General features: G+C 40.4%; 1 protein-coding gene across 1 annotated transcript; it reads left to right on the top strand.

The window, feature by feature from the left end:
• The first annotated feature begins 617 nt into the window (after positions 1–617).
• Positions 618–26,928, top strand: LOC127361943 (mitochondrial intermediate peptidase). Its single transcript, XM_051397134.1, has 19 exons — positions 618–1,048; positions 1,184–1,357; positions 2,329–2,417; positions 2,581–2,667; positions 2,825–2,888; positions 3,012–3,194; positions 3,977–4,133; positions 4,411–4,459; positions 5,054–5,114; positions 5,417–5,469; positions 7,689–7,842; positions 8,002–8,079; positions 8,534–8,741; positions 9,674–9,783; positions 9,989–10,063; positions 10,876–10,992; positions 15,506–15,627; positions 17,311–17,384; positions 26,334–26,928. Exons 1-19 carry the CDS (start codon positions 905–907, stop codon positions 26,432–26,434), a joined length of 2,100 nt encoding a protein of 699 aa, XP_051253094.1. The 5' UTR covers positions 618–904; the 3' UTR covers positions 26,435–26,928.
• Positions 26,929–26,952: the final 24 nt, after the last annotated feature.

The raw sequence follows: 26,952 nt of genomic DNA, 5'->3' as shown, positions 1-26,952 counted from the left end.
TGTTTGGGAGATGTGCTTACACAGCGGATAACTACTTTATTTCCAATTCTCCTTTTTTAAGACCATTTACCAAGTCCATTTACCTGGACAGTAATAAATGAATTAGTAATCTCTGAATGTTTCATTGCCAGACACCCATTAAAATAAAACAATATTGCTGCAATACAAAACCATTTATTTCTTGATAAATCATTTCTCATCTTCTAGACTAACAATTAACTATTTGCTTCCCTTGTTACCTTTATTTATGATATCTCGGTATTATTTGCTCAGTTGTTATCCACATATGTTGTATACTTAAATATACAACATGTAACTATTCAGGTACAGATGAGTTTTACTGTATTCAATTTTGGTACACGACATTAACCTGCTTTTATTGTGAAGGGGCTTCCGTTGTGTCTGGGTGACGACATCACGTAACTTGTTTTCGGTAGCGTGCCGCACTTTCGACAGATTTCATTAAAAAAGGTTTTAATTATTGTTTTAAGGCAACATTGTAAAAATGAAGCACATTTTCGAATAATATACACAGTGCCATATATTATTATCGCTATAATGATACGTATTTATGTATTTAAATGTTCTTATTGTTTCACGAAACTACCACCTGCTGCTGTCATTTAATCAGCTTAGATAGCGAGCTAACATGTGAGCAGTGGAGGGTGTTAGATAGACAGGTACCCTTCCTCATAGATACATCCTGTTACCCCGAAGAGAAACGTTTTTAATATATTAACGTTATTTACATTAGTTATTTAGATTTTCCGACTTTTTCCAAACAGGCTAACATTGAAGCTAAAGTTTAGCATGTCCTCTGTCAGCCACTGTCAACACTACAAGCTTCAGTAGACATCACCAGTGCATACAACAACAACAACAACAACAACAGCTTTAGGTCGAAATGTCTGCCTGTAAAAGGTTGCTTTCCTTTGTGAAGCACAGAAACTTCTGGACACCTGCTCGGAGACATGTCACGACTTGGTCTCCGGTTGGAGCTGCTTTCAATGCCAAAGCTCAGAGGCTGAACGTGTTCGAGAAAAACGTGGTTTGTATTAGTCTTAAATGTGTCTCTGTCTAAGTTAACTCACAACACTGCTGTATTAATGCACAGAAATATCACTAGTTCGTGGTATAAAGCCTGTGTTGTGTGTGTGTGTGTGTGTGTGACCTCTGTTTACAGGGTTTGTTTGGAGTACCAGAGCTGAGCTGTCCTGCAGGCTTCCAGGTTGCCACAAAGACAGCTCTCAAAGACACAGAGCGCCTGCTGGAAAACGCTTGTTCTGGTCCTCCAGGGGTTGAGACAGTCCAGTCTTTTGACCACCTCTCAGATGGTTTGTGCAAAGTGGCTGATCTGGTGAGTTCAACACCCAGGATGTACTAAAACCTTGTATTTCATTAATGTAATCGAGCTATCGTTATTTCATGGGATACCTGACCGCTACCCAGGTGATATTCAGCAAGTTATTATGCAGAATAAGCTTCCAGGTAGTTCTGTTGGTGGGCAGCATCAGGGTTAGATGACTGGAATAGGATAAAATAGAATTGGACAGAACTTATTACTTACTTATTGCCCCAGCAGGGCATACAAGTTTTATCACACAGTCATCAGTTATATATGAGCAAAGAAATAATGAAATCTTTCAGTATGGAGATATTTTAATGTTGTATGTTCATTATATTGATTTCATACAAAGGCTCTATTACATATCTTCTTATTCACCAGAGTTGCTCTATATTGAAGACATTAACTCAGAAGGTGGAGGGGATGTTTAACAGTAGACTAATTTAACTGCAGTTTTTATGCAGAGCATTTAATGTTTTTGTTGATGATCAACAATTTCCCCAGCTCTTCTAATGACCATAGCTACGGTCAGGGTACCATACCAGACTGAGATGCTAAACACAAATATGCTCTCTGAAATGTAGTTTGTATTTTAGGTAAGGTTTCTGCATGTGTCTGCAGGTAAAGCTGGTCCACGTGTTCCAAGGGTGCTATAATTGGATGTCTGTGACAACAGGATTACAGTGTCTGTACACTTCTGACCAAATCATCTAACACTGAAATTGTACTGTGACCGCAGACTCATGTATATGTCCTGCTAGTATATTCATATATATATCTATATTGTTATTTTTTTTAGTATATCCCTGCACATTACTCTGCACTTTACTGCTTTGAATTTGCTTACCTGCATTTCGTTGTCTAGTACTTTGTGCAATGACAATAAAATTTAATCTAATCTAATCTAATTTGATGTATTGTTCATTTTACGCTTCTTCTGTTCTCTGTAGAGAGTAAACTGCAACTTTTTCTTCCTATAACAGGCAGACTTTATAAAAGTAGCACATCCAGATCCGGCGTTTCGTGAGGCTGCGGAGAAGACCTGCATAGAAATTGGCACAGTTGTGGAGAAGTAAGAGGAAATGTATATTGATCTTACCTTTACAAACACACATGGAGCTTATGATCAAAAAGAAAACATGTTTTCATTGTGCTGCTTACAACAGTAAGATAATGCTCAGTTGAGAGCAGTCTTGAGTAGATAGATGTTCAGGTTTGCTGTTTGTGTATTTCAGACTGAACACTAATGTTGAGCTATGCCAAAGCCTAAAAAAACTACTGGACAACCCGGACATTGCTGCTCAGCTGGACCCTGATACGAGGTAATTTAGTATATGTAGGCTCTACTGTAGGCTCCTTGTATCTAAAGTAGATGTTGAGACTGCTGTGGATATATTACATAATTGTATTGATTATATCAATAATTAATAATATCTTGTCCAATGATGGTAAATTATTGATGTATTTCTGCCTTTCCAGACGAGTGGCAGAGTTGTTCATGTTTGACTTTGAAATCAGTGGAATTCATCTGGATGAGAAACTGGTGAGATGGTTGTGATGTGTGGTTGCCTGTGAAACATGAATGTAAACAGACGAGTTATCAATAATACATTAAGACCTCTCCCCTGTACGGTATTTACTGAACATGCTGCTGTTCTCTCTGCAGAGGAAAGAGGCAGTTGCACTTCATGTGAAGCTGTTGGATCTCAACAATGAGTTTCTGGTCGGCTCTCACCTGCCCAACAGAATTGCGAGGTCTGCGATTCCTGAACATCTACACCTGCACTTTGCGAGTGAAGGAAGCTTTGTCCAAGTTGGGGGATTACATGCAGATTCTCCTAATGACTTGGTATGTACTTTATTTGGTCTGAGTCACTGGAACATTTCTCCTATTTGCTCAGCAGGTGGTGCCATTGCCATGTGACAGATCATAGGGCTGGATGTAAGAGCAGGTTGAAGATTATAGTAACCTATTCTGTCTGATCAGTTTTCAGATTTTCTTTCATAACACTGAAAAAGTGTTTTAGAGAGAATTTTTGTTATTGAAATATTGTCTCCAGCCTCTTTTGCAAATCTTTTCTCTCAAAATTAAATTAAAACTTGAATGTAAAGATTTTGATATTTCTGTTACTTTTAGCCCTTTTATGTTATACACTTATAAGTAAATAACATTTTCTATAACAATAACGTTAATATCATAATGGCAATGGAAAGGTAATTATTAGTCTTCTCTCAGGAATTAAAGCAGAGAGCAGTATGATACCACAGTGTAAGCTAAGCCACTTAGAAAAGGACAGTTTACATTTATGTATCAAACATAACAATCTGACAATACAGATAAGGGTAAAGTAAGTTTTAGTTTTTCATTTTAGTCTCCATCTGATCTTTCATTGATTTTTCTTGTTTTACAACTTTTGTTGATATGTTGCTTTTTATTTATTTATGTTTTTAAATATATTTTTGGGGGCTTTTTGCCTTTATTGCTTAGAATTGATGTACAGGAAAGGGCGAGAGAGGGTTAATGACAAGCAGCAGAGGGCCACAGGTCATATTTAAACGCATGGCCGCTGCGGCAAATGTTTTTCAAATGTTAGGTTGATAGATAGGTTGCGTCTGTCCTTTCACTTGTAGGTGAGAGAAATTGCCTACAGGATTTACCTCTACCCGAATGCAGATCTGATGGAGTGTCTGGAAGAGCTGCTGAAATGCAGATACAAACTGGCCAAACTGGTGGGCTACGAGTCCTACGGACACAGAGCCCTAAAGGGAACAATGGCCAAAACCCCAGGTTCATATGTCTCTTTGCTTAAGTATCAACATTGTTATCATTAGTCAGTGCTGTAGCTGTATTTCTAACTGTTTGTTTGATGGAAGATTAATTGAATTAATATTTCAGTATTTACTTCACAATAATGGTTTAATATGCACCAGATAATTCTCATTTTAGAGGTTTAATACAAGCTACAGAAATGATTTTCTAAGCTGCTTTTTCTGTGCCTTCGGCAGCTAGTCTCGCTTCATAGTTTTACATGATGCAACTTTATTAATTTTATTACTCTTTGCAGAGACGGTGATGAGCTTTCTTCAGTTGTTAACAGACAGGCTGTCAGACAGGTACAGTCACCTTTTAAAAGCTTTTATTGAAGATGTAAAAAAATATGTACCAATCCAATATTCTCTTGGGCAATCTACGTTGACGGTTATTATCATGACTGTCGTTAAAGGTTCAGTGCTTCCCTTTATAGTTAACCATAAGTTAGTGGGACATTTAACACAGCATGATGCCTAAAGGTTCATATCTCCTGAAATGAGTGACCCACAGATTTAATTACTCTTACAGCTGATTTGATTAGTTCTTGTCACGTTTCCACAGTTAATTCACACTCAGAAGTCAACAGGCTGTTTGTTGTTTGCATTTTCTGCTTGTTTTTATACACTTAATATTCTCTGTGCTCTGGATTCCTGAGACAGTCCAGAAATACACAAGTCAGGTGGACCAGAGACTCTAAAATACCCAGAGATATGAATGTGAGCCTGGCAGCCTGTCCAGGGTGTTTCCCTGCTTTCAGCCAAATGCATGCTGAGATAGGCTCTGCCCCCCCTGTCGAGTCTAAGTACAGATAGGTGGGTAAAGACTGGAATGAATGCCTCAAGACAATTAGCTCATCACATAACATGTTGTTATGTTTTTTTGTTTTGATCTCACAGAACAGCCAAAGACTTTACGATGATGAGAAACATGAAGAAGAAACTCAACCCTCGTAATTCTGTGAGCAATTTCTTTTGTTTACAACATATTTTTTTACATACGAGGATATTTTGCCCGACTACACAACTTTACAGTGCCTGCTGTTAGTTTAAAAATATTACACATTTCCCTCAATCAGTGTGTAATCAGTATTAATTGCTTACAACTATCTGTTTTAGTGTAATTTGTTTCATATCACTCAGTCTGAGGAGAGGGGGTGTACAGACTGTAAAGCCCCTTGAGGCGAGTTTTAATTTGAGATATTGGGCTATATAAATAAAACTGACTTGACATGTAAATAAACTGTCGGTGTGATTTTATAGGAGCTCATGCCCTGGGATCATCCGTTCCTCAGTGGTGTCTTACGTGCTGAAAGGTGAGTAGCTGGCCGTTTTTCAGTCCGCTGTCATTTGATAAAGTCATCTTGATCAGTATCTTTGAGATGGTTTTAGATGTTTGTAATTTCATATTCCACCGAGGTGTACATTGTTGCTGGGTCCCAGCTCATTTTCAGGTGTCATAAGGTGTGAAGGGGAGAAGCATGGGAGTTGTCTAAGTGTCCTTTCTAATTCAGGACAATACAATCTGGTATGACTGACTCCTCTTGCGTCAGCCTGTTGGTTTTCTCTTTGTGTTTGTTTATTGCAGTGGCATTTTATGTGGTGTGTTTTAGGCCTTTGAGTTCTCCTCCTTAAACATTTGACACGTGGCTCCATTATTGTGGCAAAATTGTTGCTCCTAAACATAAAGAACTGCACAATTTTTCTTATCTTTTTCTCAGGCTGTGACGTGATGGTGTTCTTGCTCCATGTGGCTGGGATCGATGAGATTTTGCTTTTTTCCTTCCTAATTTGAATAATCTCTCAATTGTTGAAAAATGCCAGACGTTAGATATTTACAGCTTCTTAAAAGGGAGTCATGCTGCTCTTCTCTGTATTACAACTCTGTAAATGGAAGATCTTTGACTGACTCTGGAGAAAAAAAAAGAAAGCTGACGTTTGGAAAATTGTGATTTGACACTTTCCTGGCATCTTACTGACTAAACATTTAATCAAAACAGATTATTCAATAAGAAATCATTAGTTGCAGCCGTTACCAACAGCTGCTTTTATGTTGTAATAATTTAAAGCTGCTTTGATCTTGTTATTGAACCACTTTTTTGGGATAGCAATAGAGAAGAGATAGTAGAGAGCAATGGGAAACAACATGCAACAGAGATCCCCAGCCGAACACAAACAGGGTTGCAGTACATGGTCTGCGCCTCCACCTTGAGGCCACCAGGGCGTCCCTTTACTCGTCTCTCATTTCAATCTCATCATCTTTGTCCTTCAGCAACTTTCAAAATTCAAGCTGCCATATTCTAAGTTTAGCTGCTATTAGTCCAATTTTACAGATACCTGTTCTTAATGAACTGCACTCTCCCTTCCCAGCACTCGCCAGAGACTAATAACATGACGGGCCAAACTTTCTGGAGAAGTTTTAAGTAAATCTTTATTGCAGGCATTATAGATCCCTCATGTGTCCTTTGGATTTAAGCGGCCACCAGATTGTGTGTTACCATGTGTCGGTGACTGTTCCCAGAGCTTCTGAGGAGGAGTACGTCTGCTAGCTTGTCTTCCTCTCTCTCATGCTGCCTCAAGTCTCTGGTGTGTGTTAGTGGTTTTGGGCTCTGCTAGTTGGCAGGAGATCCCTAAAGAAGTTTAGGATGCAGTCTGATTGCATTAAAGAGCGGTTTCCCAAGAACCGCTTCTGTTCCAGTTTACACTCATAAGCACACACACACATAGACCCCAAAGCTGTTAATCTCCCTCACAAACACATTACTCACTATGTCATGCTTTTTCTTCAATCACTCACTCAATCATTTTGTCTTTATCTCTGCTTTTCCATCAGTAACTGTTTAAACTGGAAAGTGTTCAAACCATATTGAAGTGTGTGTGTGTGTGTGTGTGTGTGTGTGTGTGTGTGTGTGTGTGTGTGTGTGTGTGTGTGTGTGTGTGTGTGTGTGTGTGTGTGTGTGTGTGTGTGTGTGTGTGTGTGTGTGTTAAACAGAGCTGTGCTCAGCAGTAGTCTGTTATTCATCACTGATAATACACTAGATGTGGTGTTCAAGCTAAACAAGCGTTTTTGGCTTGGTGGCATGAATGCATCCATTTCAAGCATGGGTGGCCCTGGGACAGCATCGACCCTCCCCTCGCCCGGAGCTCTGGCAGTATTGTGTCTTTGTCCGACCAATTGATCATGGTCGGGGGATTTTTAGGCAATGCTAAACTGCTCACTGGCCCACTACACAACATTTACAGAAATAATGCAGTTTAAATAGGGTGGTCATTGTCGTGCCTCAAAGTTAACTATGTGTGCATTAGTTCTGTATTAAGAGGGGCTTTTTGGGACATTTAGGCTCTATCTGGTTTTGTTTTCAATTGTCTGACGCTCTCCTCCATCCACTAAATCTTCATGCAAGGCTTTTAACATTATTATTATTATTTAGGTTGGAGATTGGACAACTTACTCTGAGGGACAAAGCACACTCTTCATTACCTGTAGCCGCAGTCAGTAATTTATTTGTTCTGGTTTATATTTTTCTTATGGCAGGTACAACATAGAGCCCAGTCTGTACAGTCCGTATTTGTCCCTCGGCGCCTGTATGGAGGGTTTGAACAATCTCTTCTCTCAGCTGTACGGCGTGTCCCTCATGTCCGAACACCCCGCTGCTGGAGAGGTCTGGAGCGAGGATGTCCGCAAACTGGTAAATATCATTAATAGGGCAAAATGTGTGGTAGTGTGTCAATGATGTAATATGACTGGTGTATGTTTTTGGTTGAAATCTGTTTAATGTGCTACGTTCCAACTTTAAACACTGTTAGTGTGTTTTAATGTGTGTTTATGTCTGTGTGTGTGTCCCCAGGCTGTTGTACATGAGACAGAGGGATTATTGGGATACATCTACTGTGACTTTTTCCACCGGCAAGATAAACCTCATCAGGTGTGTATACAGGCACTCATCTACATATAGTAGTTTTTACAGCTGTTCCTCTGAAAATAAGGCTCTTGTCCGTATTTTAAGATGATCTTGTTTTTTGGATTTTTGTTTCTTTGCTCATCTCCTTTCTATCTGCACACTTATCACTTATTCTCAGTTCAGTTTTCAGATCAAATATTCTTTTTTGGCATAACAACATCAAACAGAATAGAAGTCCACTTACTTTGTTACTGATGTACTGAGATATGGAACCGTGAAACTGACTAAATGTGGTGAAAGGTTATCAGACAAGTAAAAAATATAACTGAATACATCAACAGATATTGTTGGTTAAGTCATCTAAATGGATGTATGTAAAAAGAAATATAATATTTGGTACTTTCAGTCAGTTGAAATTCTTCTATCGATCTCACCTTCCCCTCCCACCTTTGGTTTCACCACCTCCTCCTCCCCCCAGGACTGTCACTTCACCATCCGTGGCGGCCGCTGGTGCCAGGAAACGGGTCAGTACCAGCTTCCAGTTGTGGTGCTGATGCTGAGTCTGCCCCACCCCACCAAGAGCGCCCCCACCCTGCTCACTCCGGGCATGATGGAGAACCTCTTCCACGAGATGGGACACGCCATGCACTCTATGCTAGGGCGCACTCGCTACCAGCATGTGACAGGTGAGGCGAGGTGTGAGCAGATTTACCGAGAAATTACAAATCACCAAAAGCCACAATGACATAATGGAGCCAGGATTGTACACATTGTATCATTCAGTAGCTGTTACTCACACTCTTAAACTGGCGAAGGATTTAGCATTAAATAATAACAATCCTCAAAGGTTATGTGAGGTGATCGATGTTTGACATTTACTGAGCTCTGTATCTTAAAGTGATGGCTATGCAGTTCCCAAATGTCACAAGCTAGAATTATGTTGTTAGATTCGGTAGAGCTGTAGGTTATTCATTACAGTGTGGCGAATTGAAAATAGAGGGTAAATCCGATTAAGTGTAAGCCCCGAGGAGAACTTTAGATTATCCTTGGCTACCAAAGCTGCCATTTGATACTGTTTCACTTGACAGATAAAGTTGATGGATATCTTCTCCAGTAATTCAAGAGGCCCAACGTATTTATTTTACACTAATAACAGTATCCATTAACTCAACTTGAGGCTGCTTCTCTAGTGGACACCATGTTTACACCTGTTTAGACATGCTGAAGCACACGACATCACCGCATTACCAGTAACTTAATGCTATCTTTACTATTTTTCATATCAAATGTTGTACTTGATTTAAACATCTGTGGATGGTCAAGGGGGCGTACGGTCTTTACAGAACGTTGAAGTTGTGTGTCAGGTAAAAGGCCAATTCTGGTCTGTTTTTTTTTTTTTTTTTTTTTTTGGGATATACATACATCTGATTTTCTCATTGCACCGCAAATCACATGCGTCATCATGAGAAGCACTGTTAGCAGGAATGGTGAGCTACAGAGTGAGCGACATGTCGTGTAGGTATGTGCATCGACCTGTACTGGACAAATGAACAAAGCCCTACCTTCCTGTGTTTACATTTTTTCTTCTTATATCTAAGCTCTGACATCTCTCCTCTAGGAACCAGATGTGCGACTGACTTTGCTGAAGTCCCCTCCATCCTCATGGAGTACTTTGCCACTGACTATAGAGTCATCAGCCAGTTTGCACGCCATTATGAAACTGGACAGGTACATCTAAACCCTCAGAATAAAGACCAATATGAAGACCCAACTTGCACAAATAAACATTGTTCAGTGGTTTTTGGGAGATATTTTCCAATACATTGTAATTTTAGTAATGTATTCTTATAAGATTGTGTCACATCAGCTGTTATCATGCCAACCTTTTCTGTCCATTTTGTATGATGTGAGATGTCTGTCATTGTCTACTCAGCCTCTGCCCGAGACTATGGTGGCTCGCCTGTGTGAGTCGAAGAAGGTGTGCGGCGCCGCAGACACACAACTGCAGGTACAGTGACCAACCTCTCACATTTCATTTTTTATGGATATTTTATTTTCTATTCATTGCAGAAAACCCAAATTGTGCAATAACTGCAGAAGGTTTGTGTAAATTTGGACATATTTTGAGAAGATTATTTCCTGTCAATATTGCATCAAAGATGAGTTTTACTGATATTTTTGGAAAAATTTTATGCAATTCTGTCTGTAGTATTATTATTATTATTATTATTATTATTATTATTATTTTATTATTTTAAAAATATTTTTTAACAATCATACATACTTAGGCTTCTTTTGTGACAAATTATTTTCTTCTCTGTGAATATAGCTTGTGGTTTTCAAAGTTTAGATCTTCAATAATAATCTCAACATTACAAAATAACAATTTCATGTAGTTTTCTTCACAGAAATGAACAAAATACTGAGATATAGTTCCACTGTGTATATTTTTTAAGTTTTCTGACCACCCTTAAAATCAAGAAGGCCTTGTGACCCACTGTGAAGCTTTGGCGACCCCTAGTGGGGGCCCTGACCCCCAGGTTGGGAACCACTGGGTTAAATGATTTATCCATATTACCACTTTTTTAACCGAAGGCTGCTGGTTTTGTGCTTATATGTGGGATTACACATCCTAAATGAAAACTTTAAACTAAAGAGTGACCCATTAAAAATGATCTGAAGAATAATCTATTGTTCATCATTTGTTTGTCTCTGTTTCTGTGGATATGTCCAGACTGTGTTTATTTGCTTTAAACATTAAATTTGCATCTACAGGATTGATTCAGTAGAAACTATGTGTGTTTTATTTTTCCTGGGCAGATTTTCTATGCTGTCTTGGACCAGATATACCACGGCAAACCTCAGAACTGCTCCACCACAGACATCCTGAAGGACATGCAGCAGAAATTCTACGGCTTGCCTTATACGCCCAATACGGTACACCCCCGACTCCCTTTGTGCTATTTAAGATCCTGTGTTTGGCTTATTTTCTTTTTAGTAGCTTGTATCTTTAATACAGTATCGTTAGATTCATGACAGTCTTTGAGGTTGATTTTGGGTCACTAAAGTGTCTCCTCTCACTGTTCAGTTGATCATAGCACAGAGACAACGCAAACTGAGGAGTCCTTTGACACTCTTTTCCCTTTCTTTCTCCCTCTCTCTCTCTCTCCTTCCTCTCTTTCTTTCTAGTTTTATATCTTTTACCCAGGCACAGCAGTGTTTAAGGGATTAAAGCCTTTTTTGAAGCCCTGCTAAAATAACAAAGCAGAGGTATACTTTGAATGAGCTCTCCCTGGGGGAAATATTTGAAACTCTTCTTCCCGGTCCTTTAATGAAAAAAGCTCCCTATTTCCCCCACTTTTGCAGCTGTGGGCGAGGGGATGAGCCCAGGAGGGAGACGGGAATCAAAAACATAGTCATAATTTAGCTGGGAATGGCCTTCATAGAGCTTTTACTCTGGGCTATAATTATGTGGGGTGCCATCAGGAATAGAGATTAAAGAACTGCCGTATATTCTCCCAAAACGTCAGTGTCCCGGCCAGCGTTTTCTCCCCACTGGAGTCCTCCCACTCCTCTTCTGCTTGCGCCCTGCTTTGTAGCTCCCTCTCCAGAGATTGTGGTTTATGTTATATAGTTTCCCACTGTCGCAGTCGCTCCCCTTCAACGATTCAAACCACACTGAAAGCTCTAGCAGACACTTTCGCCTCCGTGTGCGCAGCTAACCACAGCAGGATCGTTTTCCTCATTTGAACTCCGCAGAAACTGAGGATGATTGCAGTGCTGAAGTTTCTTGAATTGGATCATCATTGGATCAGAGCAAGTGAAAACAGATTTGTTTAGATCCTTCAATGACAGACTTAGACTTGTTTCTTTTTAAAATTCGCCCTCTGCGTCTCCGTCTCTTCACCCGTCCTCATGGAAAAGTTTCCACAGTAAAGTGGACATTTGAGTGGCTAATAGGTTACGGAGAGCCACAGATTATAAACATTAGGGTGATACTGACATGTGTATAGTTTATAGAGCAGAGCTATCATTTCCCGCTGCGCGCTGAGAGAGAGGATCAGCTGTGAGTAACACGGACCACATGCTCACCCTTGAGCGAAGATAATATTTGGAAATAAATGGCAGAAAGCGAGGGGTTCTGCTCGCTGTGTTGACATTTCTGTAATCTGCGATTCTTGGCCTGAATGTTTTGGACCAAGTGGTTGCTCCTCTGTCTAATGAGCAGTGTTTTTAATGCAAACTCGAGCACACGTAATCCACATCCTCCTTTAAAAACTATTGAATGAACACCACAAGTTGAGTTTAGAAAGAACAAAAAAGTGTCTTTTATCTCACAAGAGGAACAGAGTAAAAAAGCCTCTGCTGACTTTGTCTCCTTTGTGTGTAAGGATCAAAAGGATATCTGGCCGACTTGTCACCCACTTGCGCTCTCTCACAAAAGCTGACATTAATCATTTGATGTGTGGCAGAGCGATTGGAAACAAAGAGGAGGAAAGACTCAGACAGCAGACCAAACAGTTCTTCAATAGCTGCTTATTTGTTTCCACAATATGAGAAATTTAAAGCATTCAAAGAGTCTTCAAATGAAAGGCTGGCTTTCACATAGGATTAAAATAACAAACAAAAAAAAGCAAGAAACAGCTGTTCCTGGTTAACTTTTTTTATAATATATCAATTAATTTTGTTTTTATGCATCAGAATAGGTTTTGTCAAGAGTGTCCCAACCTTTTCCCTTCATATGAATTGACTCCAAACAGCTAAAACAGACTTCTAACTTACATGACCCAAAGCACTGTATCACTGCTGCGTTCAGCTGACAAAGCAAGCTTGGCAACTTCAGCTTGCCTGTGCTTTCCTGAGCCAGAACTCCTCTCAGGAGTGCTATTTACTCTTATTAAAGTTACTGCAGCCCAGAAGAATCTCGTCAAGTTGACACTTTGGAGCTTAAGCATTTTTAACGCTGTTGGATCACCCGGACCAGATCAGACCACAGGGCTCTCTCCCCGCCATGGTGAAGATGAGCAGCCCCCCATTTTGTATATATATATATATATATAAAAAGTCTCAATGAGGCTTAACAGATTAAAGCTGCTATAGTCAATATTTTTATATAAACAATAGATCACATGACTATGTATAGTGTAAGGGGGTGTCAAACCAACGCAGTATTATCACTCAACTCTATTGTCCCCCTAAACTCTGTGGAACTTTTTAGTGTCTTTTTAAGTCATTGTTTTGGTTTTTACGGCCCACAACTTTACTGTTTTGGTTCACTCTCATCGCTCACATCAGCTATTTTGCGCAGCACGAAACAGAAGACAGACAAAGCTAGCGACTAGCTGGAGGGCATAGTGGAGCCTTTAGCAGCTAAAGATCCAGATATTTCATTAAATAAAGGTTATATTTATAAATGCAGAGTAAATATTGAAGTTACATTCATCAGGTGACCACAAACAAGACTCAGAATTAATGCTAATGTTTCTTCATATCCACTGGATTTGTAAATAAAGTGATGCTGCATTTCGTTGCCTAGTACCTGTACTTGTGCAATGACAGTAAAGTTGAACCTGATCTAATATATATATATCAGTATTAAGTTCACAGCTTGTTTCTACTGCCGTCAAGTGGCCCAAAAATCAGTTTAAATAGAGGATTACCTACAGTAAGTACCTACATTCTCATCATTAAATGTTTAGTTTTGGGCTGCAGAGATGAAAGTCACTTTAATCACTAAGGACAATAAACGTACCAGGATTTTCTCTGGCATTGGTACTGAAGCTCTGTGCTTACTGTGAATAAAAGCACTGCATAGGTTGTCAGCATCCTTTTGATTTGGATAATTATTTCATTTCATTCATTTCGGAGTGTAAAGTTATTTTAATTTTTTTTATGTGGAGGGTGGCGTCTGCAGTCTGTTATGGTTTTGTTAAGTATGGCAGCTGCTGTCTTTTCTAACTGGCTGAATGTTTGAGTGTTTGCCAGCTGAATTCCCCCAGAGTCACCATTTGCAGAGATCATAAAAGAGCTCGTCTTTATAGATATGGAGAGGGGCCCCCCTCAGGCAACTACGGGGAGAACAGAGGAGAGAAGAAGGGGGCTTTCTACCATTTAGGAATTTCCATGTTTTGTCCTTTAAAGAAGGAGCTGGCAGGTTGTGATTTAATGTTTTTTGTTGGAGGAAAGGTGTATTCAAGCCACTAATATAATGACACCAATAAGACAACAGATGACAAGATTAATATTTATTTTCATTAATATCCACATCAGTGTAGTTGCAGCATTGAAACTAAAACTGACAGAAGGTTGACACTTACAAATTAAGTGCTTTTTGTTTTGTTGTTTTTGTATTTTAATGAAGAAGATTTATGAATTGAAGTTTGAGTTTTCAGCCTCATTTTCGTGCCATTTACTGGAATAGTTACCCATGGCCATAAAACGGCTTCTCTCAACAGGTTTTACGAGCAGAAACATTTAAGCCTTTTAAGGCTGTGACGTCCGCCCTCTGCCACACTGCTCCCTCACCACACACACACACACACAGACTGTATTCAACAAAACCCAAGACATTTTTCATTTTGTCCAAATTAATACGTAGTGTCAGTAGATAATTGCATGGTCACTTTGTGTAATTTCTTTATTTGGGAGCCAGAATTCTGCTATCTTTTCTGTTTGATCTGTTACATCTAGTCTGGTAAAGTAGAAAAACAGCCCTTCTAGAAACAAGCCAAATATCCTTAAATATAATTAAATTTTCTTGTATTGAGCCAGTGGTGTAAGCCAATTGTGCTTGGCTAGAATTCTTAAAACTAGCATAAAGCTCTAACTACTGAAAGACTATAATGGGCCGCAAAAATGTAAGCAACTGTGCTTATTATATTAAAACTCAGATAAACCTTCTTAGGGAAAAAAAATATATTTTGGTCCCTTTTTTGAGCTGAATTTAAGAATTTGTGCTCTGATTTGTGCTTTGATCTAATAATTAGAACAAAAAATCAGCATAATAAAACTAAGCGACTCTGTCTTAAATGAAGGCACCAGAAGCATTTTTATTTTTAGCATTTTTTATTAGAACAATGAAAAACTAAACCGCTGTTTCATTTACAACACTGGGACAAGACTACTTTCTCTGAAATTGAGAAGTTACGCAAGTGGTCTTACTTTTAAAATATGGAAAATAGTTTTGTTCCTCCCCTAGGATATTATGCCAACCAACTTACTGGTTAAATCTAGCTTAATATTAGCTGTCATATCTTATTAAGGAAAAGGTATAGATATTATCTTAAAACAAGATTACTTTTCCAAACATGCTTGACAAGATTAGTTTTCTTTTTAGACAAGAAATAAGACTAATTTTCCAGGAACAAGGCTTTTTTTTTTAACTTTAATTAGATTTCTTGAACCTGTTGTTGACATCTTGATTTGTTTCACTCTCTCATTTCCTCTATAGGCATGGCAGCTGAGGTTCAGCCACCTGATTGGCTATGGGGCCAAGTACTACTCTTACCTCATGTCCCGTGCCGTGGCCTCCATGGTGTGGAAACAGTGCTTCGTTCAGGATCCTTTAAGCAGGTGAGACAGCCGCTCAGGGTTACACATTCAATAACAAACTGTCAAACTGAACGTGCAGGGAAATTGGGTCCTCCAAAGACAGGGCTAATGTCCTCAACTATTTACATAAGACAAACTTGAAATTGAGCATTTGCTTATCCACTTTTGTATGAGAGAGAACTGGTGCTGAATTTAATTATTTTATGCTTTTTCCTTGTACGCACTGATAATGGAGTAATACTCTATACATTTGTATGTGTATTAGTTTAAGTTCCAAGTTGCTACTCTGTCAAATGTTCAAACTTTTTTTCCCCATTAGTTGATTTAGATAGAGAAAAGTCACATTAAACTGAGGACAGGGCATCCTGGTAGAGCTGGTGCCCCGTGTATGAAGGCTGAGTTGTTGTTGCTGCAGCAGCCAGGGGTTCGAGTCCAACCTGTGGCCCTTTGCTGCATGTCAACTCCTCTCTCACTCTTTCCTGTCAGTCTTGACCAATCTTATCTTGATCTCTGTCAAATAAAAAGGCAAAACATTTTAAAAACAACAACAATAATAATAATAATAATAAGGGAAATTTGTTTCCGTGTGCACATGGTAAGTAGTTGTACTACATATCTGTAGGAATATTATAATTATAAGATTTTCAGGGGGAAACAGATAATGCAACAGCTTAACAGTAGTTTTATATAGCCATTCCCTGCTTATTCTGGCAAATTGCATTTTTTCATAATACCTTTTGATCCTAGGTTGTAATTTAGCACACGATTAACCTAATCAGTAACTTAAAAAGCATTTTAATCTCTGAGGGAAAAACATCTCACATTATTAACATGTGATGACAGCATTGCTGATGATTTTTAGATTTATCGTTATGGATTTAATTTAAAAAACTTGCCATGTTAGAATAGATTTTAATGGCAGTGATGAAAATGAAAATTGTATTTCAAGTCAAAAGAATGAAAGTGTCAAACACTTGAACCACAAGGTCATGAGGTTTGACTTTATAGTTTAGAAAAGTAATTAATCACTTCATTCTGCTCCTGTCCTTCAGTTTGGTGAGATATGTTTTGATTAAACCAGTCTTGACTCTCTGTTTAGTAACTTGTAACCTTGTATTCATGGTGAGAGAGTTACACAAATGATGTAAAGGCACGCTATAAACCTGTTCTGTGTTTAGAGCGCTGAGACTGATGCCTCCTGACAGCCCGTCTTCCCTGGATACTGTTTAAGCCTCTGCCACCTGACATTGAACATGACATTAATATGAAACTCACGCCGACTTGGCAGGTGTCTGCTGTAATTCACAGACACCCACCAGGGTGACCATTACCAGACCTTCCCTTATCACAAGTGTTTGCCCCTGGAAAAAAACACACAAAGGCTTTGTTTTGAAAAACGAAGCCTCCACCATATCTCCATCGAGTCGAGCCCTGCAGCGTTTTCCCTCTGCCTCTCCTTTCTTTTCCTTTCACCATCTCCGTCTGTCCTTTTTTTTTCCCCTTTTCCTTCTAAGATTGTTTTAGTTCCACCTGTAGTTGTCAGATCTCTGTTTCCTGTCACCTGTCTGTTGTGGACAGGCAGCTTAGGAGACTTGGCCCTGGGCTCCGAGTGGCAGCGGCAGTGGTGGAGGGTCTGAGGGGAGAGAATACAGGTGTCTGTAACCTTATCTCTTTCTCTTCTGTGTTTGTCTTTCTTTTTGTCAGGGACATGGGTGAGCGTTACCGCCGGGAGATGCTGGCCCATGGAGGAGCCAAGGAGCCCATGCTGATGGTGGAAGGTAACCACATCCAGATTTAGCTGTTTTGTACCGCAGGTTAACAGCTGTGAACAGCAGTTCATCACCGGGTTTCCTTAAGTTTAAGAATTAAGGTGTCAGTCCATTAGCTTCCAATAGCACCAGTCAAATAGGCTGTGTATGATTACTGTTATCATTATGTTGAATTTGTTTTGACATAAAACGTTTGTCATGGTTTCTTTTTTTTGTGATCAAATTGTTAAAAGAAGATTACAGAAGAAGAAGACATAACGTTACATAATACATACATATATAAGTAGATAAATAAATTTAAAGTATTTAGTATACTGCCTTCTACTTAGGGATTGATGCCATTAAGAGCACTAGAACGAGCCAAATATAAATCTACTGTCAGGACATTGTGATTTTTACCTAAGTTACCTACTGCAGCTTTAATAAGAGGTTTCTTGACGACCATTACATCCCTTTAACATCACTGGTAAAGAATTGTATTGTATCACCTGGAAATTTAGTCCTAACTTGCATGTTTGTCATCAGACCGAAACAGCTGTGAGTCTATTAGTCAGGTTGTAGTTGTATCAAGCCGTCACAGCTGCTGCTGCTGCTGCTGTGGTTTGGCCCAGTCTGTGCCTCACCTCCCACAATGGCACATATTTACCAGTTTATCACACCTCCCAAGGTTTCTTATCTTTGTTTACAAGAGCTCTGTAAACCCAGAGACACAGCCAGTCCCACTGTGGTAGGCTGCTGTCGTATAAATTGTCGAGTCAGCTCCCTCTGGCAAGCATACACTATTCATGCGCTCCAACCCTTTTGTTATTTGATCTGCTTTAAAAAACATCTTCACTAAATGACATTATGCTGCTTTTTTTTTTGAGCACAGACAAAATGCAAAAGGAGGGAAAGACAGACTTCAGATCAGATACATTTTTCATCATCCTAGTGGCGTGGTTTTTCTCTTAAATGTGTAACCATCAAACTGTAGTTAATCTGGTTAGGTCATTTTAGCTGAAGCCGTAGTTCCTCCTGTAGCCCTCTTCCCTCCGTCCTCCCATCACTTCCTCGTCTCCTCGTTGAGCAGTCACTGTGGCATGTCTGGACAGGACAACAGAAGAGAGGGATTAGTAATATCAGGTGACATTTGGGAGTGTACTGTAAATGTCTCCCTCAGGGTCACCTCCTCCCTCCTCCATCAGATTGTCCCTCTGACAGCTCCAACCAGGGCTGCGCCCAGCCTCTGAAATTACACCCGTGAACAGATCAGATCCTTGTTATTAAATCTACTGACCAATTAACTGTTGTTGAACTGATAATATTTGCTTTTATGGCTCTCTTTGAAGTGAATGCTACTCTAATTATAGGCCAAGGCCCTGTGTGCAGGATAGTTATCAGGGTCATATTGATCCCTCTGGCTGTCTTTCGTAGCCATAAGTCATATTACGAGCCTCAAGACTGTAAAAGTATCTGCTGTGGAAATTATGCTCAGCCAAAATAATTTACTTTTAAACATAAAATGGAGGTCAATTTAAAAGAGCCTTGAAATGGCCGAGATGTCAGTTCAAGGCTCACATTTTTGACAGTTTCCCATAATACAGTTTTCAGTCCAGTTTCACTCTGTGCACCTGCATTTATGATGATCATTTCACTTTTTTTTTTATCATCCTAAAATCTATTCCATGTCTGGAGAAGTGCTCAAAAACTTCCACCCATTTTGAAGGACTCGCCATTTTGATTACTACATATGTCCTCATAATTTACCATCCCATCATGAAAGCTGTAGTCAGAGTTATAAAACCACATCAGTGCATGTGCAGAAACATTTAGCTTCTCACCAATATGGGTTTGAGAGGTTCATAGCAACCATCTTGAATTCCTATTGGGGAATGGAAAAGGATTTTGAAGAGAATAAGAAGAGCCCTTTTATGTCTAAAGCAGTATTCAGGCCAGAAGAGACCAGAAGACAGGAGGAAGGACACAGATTCCAGATCCAGCCCATTACACATAATCCTTTCAAACAAAGACCCTTGTAAATGGAGGTGTGTAACATTTCCCTGCTACCCCCTTCGGCGAGGTGGTAGAGGGGGCACAAGGGCACAAGGGGAACCGGAGCAGGCCCAGCAAGGCTAATCAGAGGCCAGTCTTTATCTTCGTGGCTCCCTGCCCACTACTGGATGCTTCCCAGGAAAGACGGTGTTGAAATGTAAACCCGGGCATTAAATCCAGCGCAGCAGCATCAGGACTGAGCGAGCCAGAGTCAGAGAAAAAGTGAGGCTAAGAGGGGAGAGAAAGGGAAGGAGGGAGTGAAAGGTGATCGACTGACTGAACTGAACCTCGGCTCCTGCTACAGAGAGGGCTTTCATGGCCCAGACTATTCCCATAGCCCCGACTGCCGAGCACAGAAAATGGATCTACTTGGACTCGGTAGCCGAGTCCCAGGACCCTGTTAGTTCTTTGTCCGGAGGCAGCTTGACTGAATAGTTCTTATGACTGATCGCATAGTCGCTAATAAACCCCAAGAGCACGGTGGTCTGTACGGTCCCACAGCACTTCTGTGACAATGATGTATAGTTCTGTCTGAGCAGGAGGGGAGGATTGGACCGACCTCACAGCTAAGATGTAAAGCTGCAATATACATAAATTATAGCCTGTGCTTATAAAACAGACATGATTTGTGATGAAAATGATCTTTTTAGTGCTCCATACAGCACAGGTACAGAGAGAAACGTCTTATGTTTGATTTACTGATAGTAGTTTCCTTTTGATGACCACAGCGCCGTGAAGACAAAGTCATAAAAGTCCAGAAACATTTGAAGGAATACTTTCATCACTACAGACATAGATGGCAATTTGTCGTAGTGGAGGAGGAAAATCTAACCAAATTGATGATTTTAAATAAATGTGACTGTTGCAATGCTGAAAGTTTTAAGTGTGTCTTGAGGTTCTCACATGGAAATACATTAATAAGACAAAGAGTCTACAGTCATGGCAGCTAAGATCAGCATGCTAACAAGCTGATGTTTAGCAGGTATAAAGTTTACCATGTTCAGTTAGTTTATCATGTTAGCGTGCCATGGTTTGCTTATTAGCGCTAAAGGAAACGTCAGAGTTTCAAAGTCAGTTAGATTTATCCTCTGGTGGGTCATTTTGACATGAAATAGTAGGGTTAACACAGGTGCTAGCAGTGATAATAATTACAGGACCAGTGTGTAGGATTTAGTGGCATCTAGCGGTGAATTTGCAGATTGCATCTAACTGAACACTGCTCGCGTCTGTATCTGACAACCTGGGAATGAGAAGTGACTGTGAACTGTGTAGGAGAAACTATGGTGGCCAAGAAAAACGTGAAAGGCACTGTCTCCAGCTTTAGATCTATCTGTATGAGAGTTGCTGAGATATTTCAGTCTGAACTAAAGTGGCGGACCAACCAACAGAAATTGCACAGCTTGCGTGGCTAAAAATCGTCTGTTTGCATAATATTTCTAAATTACCGTTGGATCACAGGTACGTACTTCTCAAACTGTGGACACATTAATAGAGATTAATTCAGATTCTGCAGGTTTGGGTGTGTCTTACATTAACAGGTTGGTTTACTGTGTTTTTGAGGGTTTCATCCTCAACAGCACTGCAGTGTTTTCTTCGTAGTTTTTTTCCTTTTTCTTTTGTGAAGGCACTTACTCAACAAAGAGCCTCCCAGTGCAATGTTTGTCATCACCCATGTCTTGCTTGCTTTCTGGGCCTGTCCTAAAGTGCTGTTTGTAGAAAAAGCTTCCTGAACTTCAAAGGTATAATTACAGAGGCAGTGAGCCAAAGGTTTGCCTCCAGGTTTGACAGAGGTAACTGCTTTTCACACCTTGACATGTTTCGAATGGTTATGAGCAGCGGCTCAATGGCTACTGGAGCAGCCAGAAATGTGTTTTGAAATGTGTGATCATAACCCCTTCAGTGACTTAGAGCTCTGTGTAGTAGTAGTAGTAGTAGTAGTAGTAGTAGTGGTGTATGAATATTATTTCATACACATACACAGAACAGGACGCTACAGAGGCAGTGAGGTTGAGGCTCAAGTTACAAAATGTACAAATGTGGCACGCTGCTGCTCCCTCCGAGTTGCAAGTGGGTGTAATTGGCCTATAAAGCAACTAATTAAATCATGAAAGAACAGAACACAGCCAAGCCCATGGGACTGGGATCAATAGCGCTTATAAAACAGCCAGTTTCAGCTAAGCCTTAAGACACTTTCCTACAGGGATGATGAACGCTGTAATAGCAGAAAACAGCAGAAAACGGGTAAAAATAAAGCTGCTTGCTACACTGCAAAACCATGTATAGGTTTTTGTATAAAAGTTGTACAACTCCAGAGGTTTAGGATTAAACCCATACTTAGACAATAGACAATTTCCCCCCTAAAATGGGACTACTATTTTATTTATCTGTTCTTAGAAGAATGTAGGTCATCAGAAAATGTTATCCCAATTTCTTTATCTGTGATAGAAAAAGCCTTTCTAGGCGGTGACTCAGATGTTTGATAAATTCAGCAGTAGCTGCAGGCTCGGCAGCAATTTTAAAATGTTTCTGCTGAATTCTTGTCCCCAGAGCTGTCATTAGCAAGGCCCAGAGCTGTTAGCCAGCAACGTAGGTCTTCATTTGGCTGATACCCATCGCCCACCACCCTTTAACTAAATAAATGATTCTCTGCAAGCTGTGTATGTTCTCCTGTGAGAGATAAAGCTCTGTTTACTTCAAAGATTTTATTTTAACTCTGAGTGTAAGTACAATTGTAGAAAAAGGATTTACATGTTTAGTCATTTTGTGATTAGAGCAGGTGGCTTTAGTGGAAAAGCCAAGGGCTAGGTTTAAGTACACGGTCAATATAAAACAAGTTTCCATTTCTCAATGGAAAGAATCCCTCTGATCCGTATTGAGAGAATAACTATTTCAGACTAGAGGAGGAAGTGGACGTAGAGCTAAAGAAAGGGGTCTGTAATTTGAACGTTCCCACACCAGCTTGGAAAAATTGGGCAGGGATAGAGAATGAGTAGTGCACTTTCCTTCCCCCACAAGTACTCCTGAAGTACCCTTGAGCAAAGGTACTCAACTGCCAATAGCTCCAGTGAGGCTGTTCAGGATTTGGCTTAAAAAGTGCATTCTTGATCAGCAATTTGTCTGACGGCGTAGTGGTTAAGAAAGATACACTGTTTTATTTTAACTACTCTGTTTGTTACTCCGTTATGTGTCTTTTAACACCTGACGTTTTACCCAAATAGATGTTGGCCAAGTTGGCTGACGTTCCAGGTGCTGCGATGAGTGTAATGGGTAGAAGCCTTGTTCCTCAATGGCTGTGTCAGTGCCATTATGAATGGAAATGGAAACTCTTAAATACGAGATGACTCACATGGCAAAGCCTCTGTCCTAAGGCTTTCCAAACAATGGACACAAAGCACAGCCTATGTTTAGTTTGGCTCTGGTTTTCCTCGGTGCGTCGCCAAGAATGAGCGTATAGTTCTGCCCACTGTAACGCTGTCAAGTGTGCAGAGAGACTCGTACTGTATCTGTGCTGCGGAGGTACTGTCGTTGTAAAGTGACTGGAACTACTTTTGTGGTGGTTCCAGCGAGGTCAGTGGATTATCCAGTGCGTGGGGGAAAAACATGTTGCTGTTAAATTATTTTATGAATGTTTTCAAAGCTCCGAGAACCACAAATACACCTCTTATCACCTCCATTGTGTCGGGGTGGAGGCAGAAATCTCTAAACCTGAGCAAATAAAACTAATTCCAATGAATTCATTCTGCTGGGGGTAAGTAAGTATTTGGGTGAGCCAACCCTTTGAATGCAAATGAAAAAAGCTCGTTATGCAGTCCATAATATGTTGTGCAATGAATTCAAAGGCAACCATTTTAGCTTTAGTGCTTTTTTTTTTCAGTGTGCTGTTTGTACCCGGCTTGTCTCTTTTGTCTGAGTCTGCTCCTCCTCCTTGTGTGTATCTATAAAAGCAGCTTCTCGGATCAGATACTCCTCCGCAGTGTTGTTATGACTCTGAGGTTATCTGTGCATTCCTCTCAAACTCTCCCAGGGATCTGGGTTGAGAAAAGACTCACTCCTCACTGTTTATTGTCGTACCTCCCCTTCATCTACCGTTGGTCGCCGTGTGAGACCCGGGTGCTGACACCCCAAGCTGTCGGTGATGAGAAGGCGGCGAGGGTGCTATTGTTTACCTGACTAACCTCTTTCATGATCACACCTCCCTTTCCATCTCTCCCTTTCTCTCCCCCTCCTCCTCCTCCTCCTCCTCCTCCTCGCTCATCACTCTTGTCATGTTAACTTCGCTTGTTTAACACACTAACCTGTGGCAGGCTCGGCTCCAGACATCAGATCCCCTTGTGGATACACAGTCAGGAAATTACATCTATTAGAGAAAGTGCTGGTGACGCTGCAGACAGTTTACGGAGAGTTCAGAGTGGTAGCTGAGCCCACAGCTATCTGCTCGCACACTGTAAAAATCAACCAAGTAAACAAGTGTCATGTCAGAACATGTGTATGCCTGTGTGCTTGTTTCTTGTGCGGAGACTGAGGGGGTGACTTCAAGGATCCTGTTCTGACTGACGTCTGACCTCTAGTTTGCAAGATAGTCATGGTGTCATGTTGAGTGAAAGGGACACAAAATCCTGTTGCACTCTAATTAATACATAATTACATCTTATACTAGCATTTAAGACATTTTACCCCAAAGTTTCTTCCGGTCTATTAGCTAGTTATTAGAATAAAAAAACACCCTAGTATGTTAGCTTTGTCATTGTGTGCATCTTTGTGAGTATAAGCTTCTCAGAGCTGCTGGCATCATTAAATGGATATGAATGAAATGAAAATGAATGGATTGAGACGTTTTGTGCCAGAATATTGAGTTGAACATGTCTTCTTTCACTCCGACACATTGACATTATCTTGGAGTGAAATTCAGGGTTGAAATTCCAATAGGTTAGCACTTTTCTATTACAGCTCCACAAATTGTATTTCCTTGCCGTGCCAGCTCTCTGGAGATGAATTTAAGTGCAACTTGATAAGCTGGCCTCAATATCTTTAACAACACCTATTAATGCAGCTGGAGCGGTTCATGGCATTATGGTCTCCACTTTAAAGGGGCCATCAACTGCCATAGATGTCAACTGTGGTCAGGGCAACAACATCCTGAAGCCCTTTAATTAGGGTTATCATTCATGTTTAGAAATTATCGCTTTCATGTGGCTGCCTTCTTCCCAGGGATCCAGGGGCCTTGCGGTTGTGCTGCGTTAGGGACCCCCTGTATGTTGGTATCATCTTGTTGCCGAGGGGCAGGGTGCGACTGGTGGGTAAGAGGAGATGATAATCCCTTCTCTGGTGCTCTCATGCAAGGCAGGCCAGGCCAAATCGGCACTCAGTTTGTACCTGCTGAGCCAGTTTGAGGATGGCAGCAACATAGACTCCCCAGTGTGTGTTTGTGTGTTTGTGTGTGTGTGTGTGTGTGTGTGTGTGTGTGTGTGTGTGTGTGTGTGTGTGTTTGACTGTCCGTATCTCGCTGTGTGTCCATGCGTTCAGGATCGCTGTGTGAAACTCTTTGCGTGTCCATTCATGCGTGCCTGTGCAGACATGCTTGTGTTCGTGTGTGTGTGTGTGTGTATGTGTGTGTGTGTGTGTGTGTATGAGTGTGTGTGCATTGGAGGTGACCCATGCAGGAAAGAGGGGGAGGGGGAGAGCGCCTATTTACATTGGCAGCTACACAAGGGGAAATGAACTGACTTCAAAGCGGGTGTGCAGCTGAATTGTAAAGCGAGCAAGGGAGTCCTCCACGCATGAGCTGGCAGACAGGCTCTCAAAACACAGACAGACATTCCCAGGGCTTGCTTGCCGGCTGCGCAGTCATATTTGCTCTACAGCACTAGTCACAGTCTGGTGTAACAAGAGTGTGTGTGAGTGTGTGAGCTCAGTATCAGTATAAACTGTACAGTATACCTTTTGTTAAAGGCAGAAATAGAAGATGTTGGGAACTTTTTACTACATGGTAAATGGTAAATGGACCTGTACTTGTATAGCGCTTTTCTAGTCTTCCGACCACTCAAAGCGCTTTTACACTACGTGCCACATTCACCCTTTCACACACATTCACTCAGTGATGGCAAAGTCCATCAAACAGAAACTAACTCATTCACACTCCGATGCACAGCATCGGGAGCAATTTGGGGTTCAGTATCTTGCTCAAGGATACTTCGACAACCTTCCGATTAAGGAACGACCCGCTCTGCCTCTGAGCCACAGCCGCCCATACTTATCTAACTTACATGCAATAAGTTGGATCATATCAACATCTGAGGCCCTTTTAACTGAGTTTTCTAAGTTTCTGTGCCTGTTTACACTTCCAATAATCTGTATATGGAGATTGTGTGAGTGTGCAGTTCAGAAAGGATTGGATTAGAGAAATTAAGTTTTATGGTCCAAAAAGTGAAATGTGGAACATTTTCTTATTCCTTCACTTTAAAATACAGTAATTAGAACGCCACATTGCATTCACTATACAAAAGAAATTATAAAATCCAAATGGTAAAAATAAACCGATCCTTAAATTACATAATTCTAGTGATAATAACACTGCAGGAACTGGAATTAGGGCAACAGTCTCAGGAGCAGCAGCCTGTATCCATGAGCTTAATTGGATTTTGGCTTAATTTGGGATAGAAATAGCACTTGCTTCAAAGGATTTTTTTTTTAAATGGCCCTTTTTATCTCAGAGTGCTCTGTTTTGTAAAAACCACTGCAGTGACTTCATCTTCAGCGCTCCAAAAAAGCTGCCCTGCTCTCAGAATGAGGTAATACGGAGTGATGGAAAATAGAAAACAGTTCATACCAGTGTCCCGCCAACACGCAGAGACAGATGTGCATTGGACACACACACACACACACACACACACACACCCTAAAACCTTCTGCTCTGTGTTTTTGTGACAGGGATGCTGCAGAGACGGCCCACCATTGAGGACTTTGTGGATGCGCTGGTGTCTGAGCTCAACCCGAACTTTGAGACCTTTATCATGGACTCTGAAAGCTGAAAGATGCCTCTGGCGGCGTGGAAACGGACTCGAACCCTTACGAGGCAAACAGAGCACTAATGCTGAGCCAAGAGGTGTGAGACATGGCAGAAAGGGTGCACACTCATCTTACTAGGCATCTTTACTCTGCCTGTAAATGAACTGTTAGCATTTTATATATTGCTGCTCTTTCTTAAAGTCACATTGACTTATTTGATATATTTGGCTAATTCTGCTGTTAATATAAGGTAATATTGTAAGAATTAAAGATATGCTACTAAAACCTGAAAACTCTTACAGATTATGGTCATTTGTGTCCCATTCACACTTTACCAATACTATGGACTCCCTTTTGTCACCATGAATGGTATTTCAACAGATTCAACAGTAACTTGTTCCAGGCCACACACTGTCTGTTTAATAACATAGTTTTTACTTTGTACATGTGTTTTGTTCATATTATGTCAGAACTGTACTCATGCACTAATATAGCAACATAAATTTCACTAAAATTATATTTTTGTGGTTTTCATCATTTA

This window comes from Dicentrarchus labrax, unplaced genomic scaffold (assembly GCF_905237075.1).
Source record: "Dicentrarchus labrax unplaced genomic scaffold, dlabrax2021, whole genome shotgun sequence".
In the NCBI taxonomy this organism is placed as follows: Eukaryota; Metazoa; Chordata; class Actinopteri; family Moronidae; genus Dicentrarchus; species Dicentrarchus labrax.
Note: the sequence above shows the minus strand (reverse complement) of the source record. Positions and strands in the feature narration are given on the sequence as shown.

Excerpts from the sequence above, each read along its gene's own strand:
- LOC127361943 (XM_051397134.1), top strand. The coding sequence starts at position 905 with ATGTCTGCCTGTAAAAGGTTGCTTTCCTTTGTGAAGCACAGAAACTTC. Across the intron at positions 3,195-3,976 it reads CAGATTCTCCTAATGACTTG|GTGAGAGAAATTGCCTACAG; the intron begins GTATGTACTTTA and ends TTTCACTTGTAG. Across the intron at positions 5,115-5,416 it reads AACTCAACCCTCGTAATTCT|GAGCTCATGCCCTGGGATCA; the intron begins GTGAGCAATTTC and ends GTGATTTTATAG.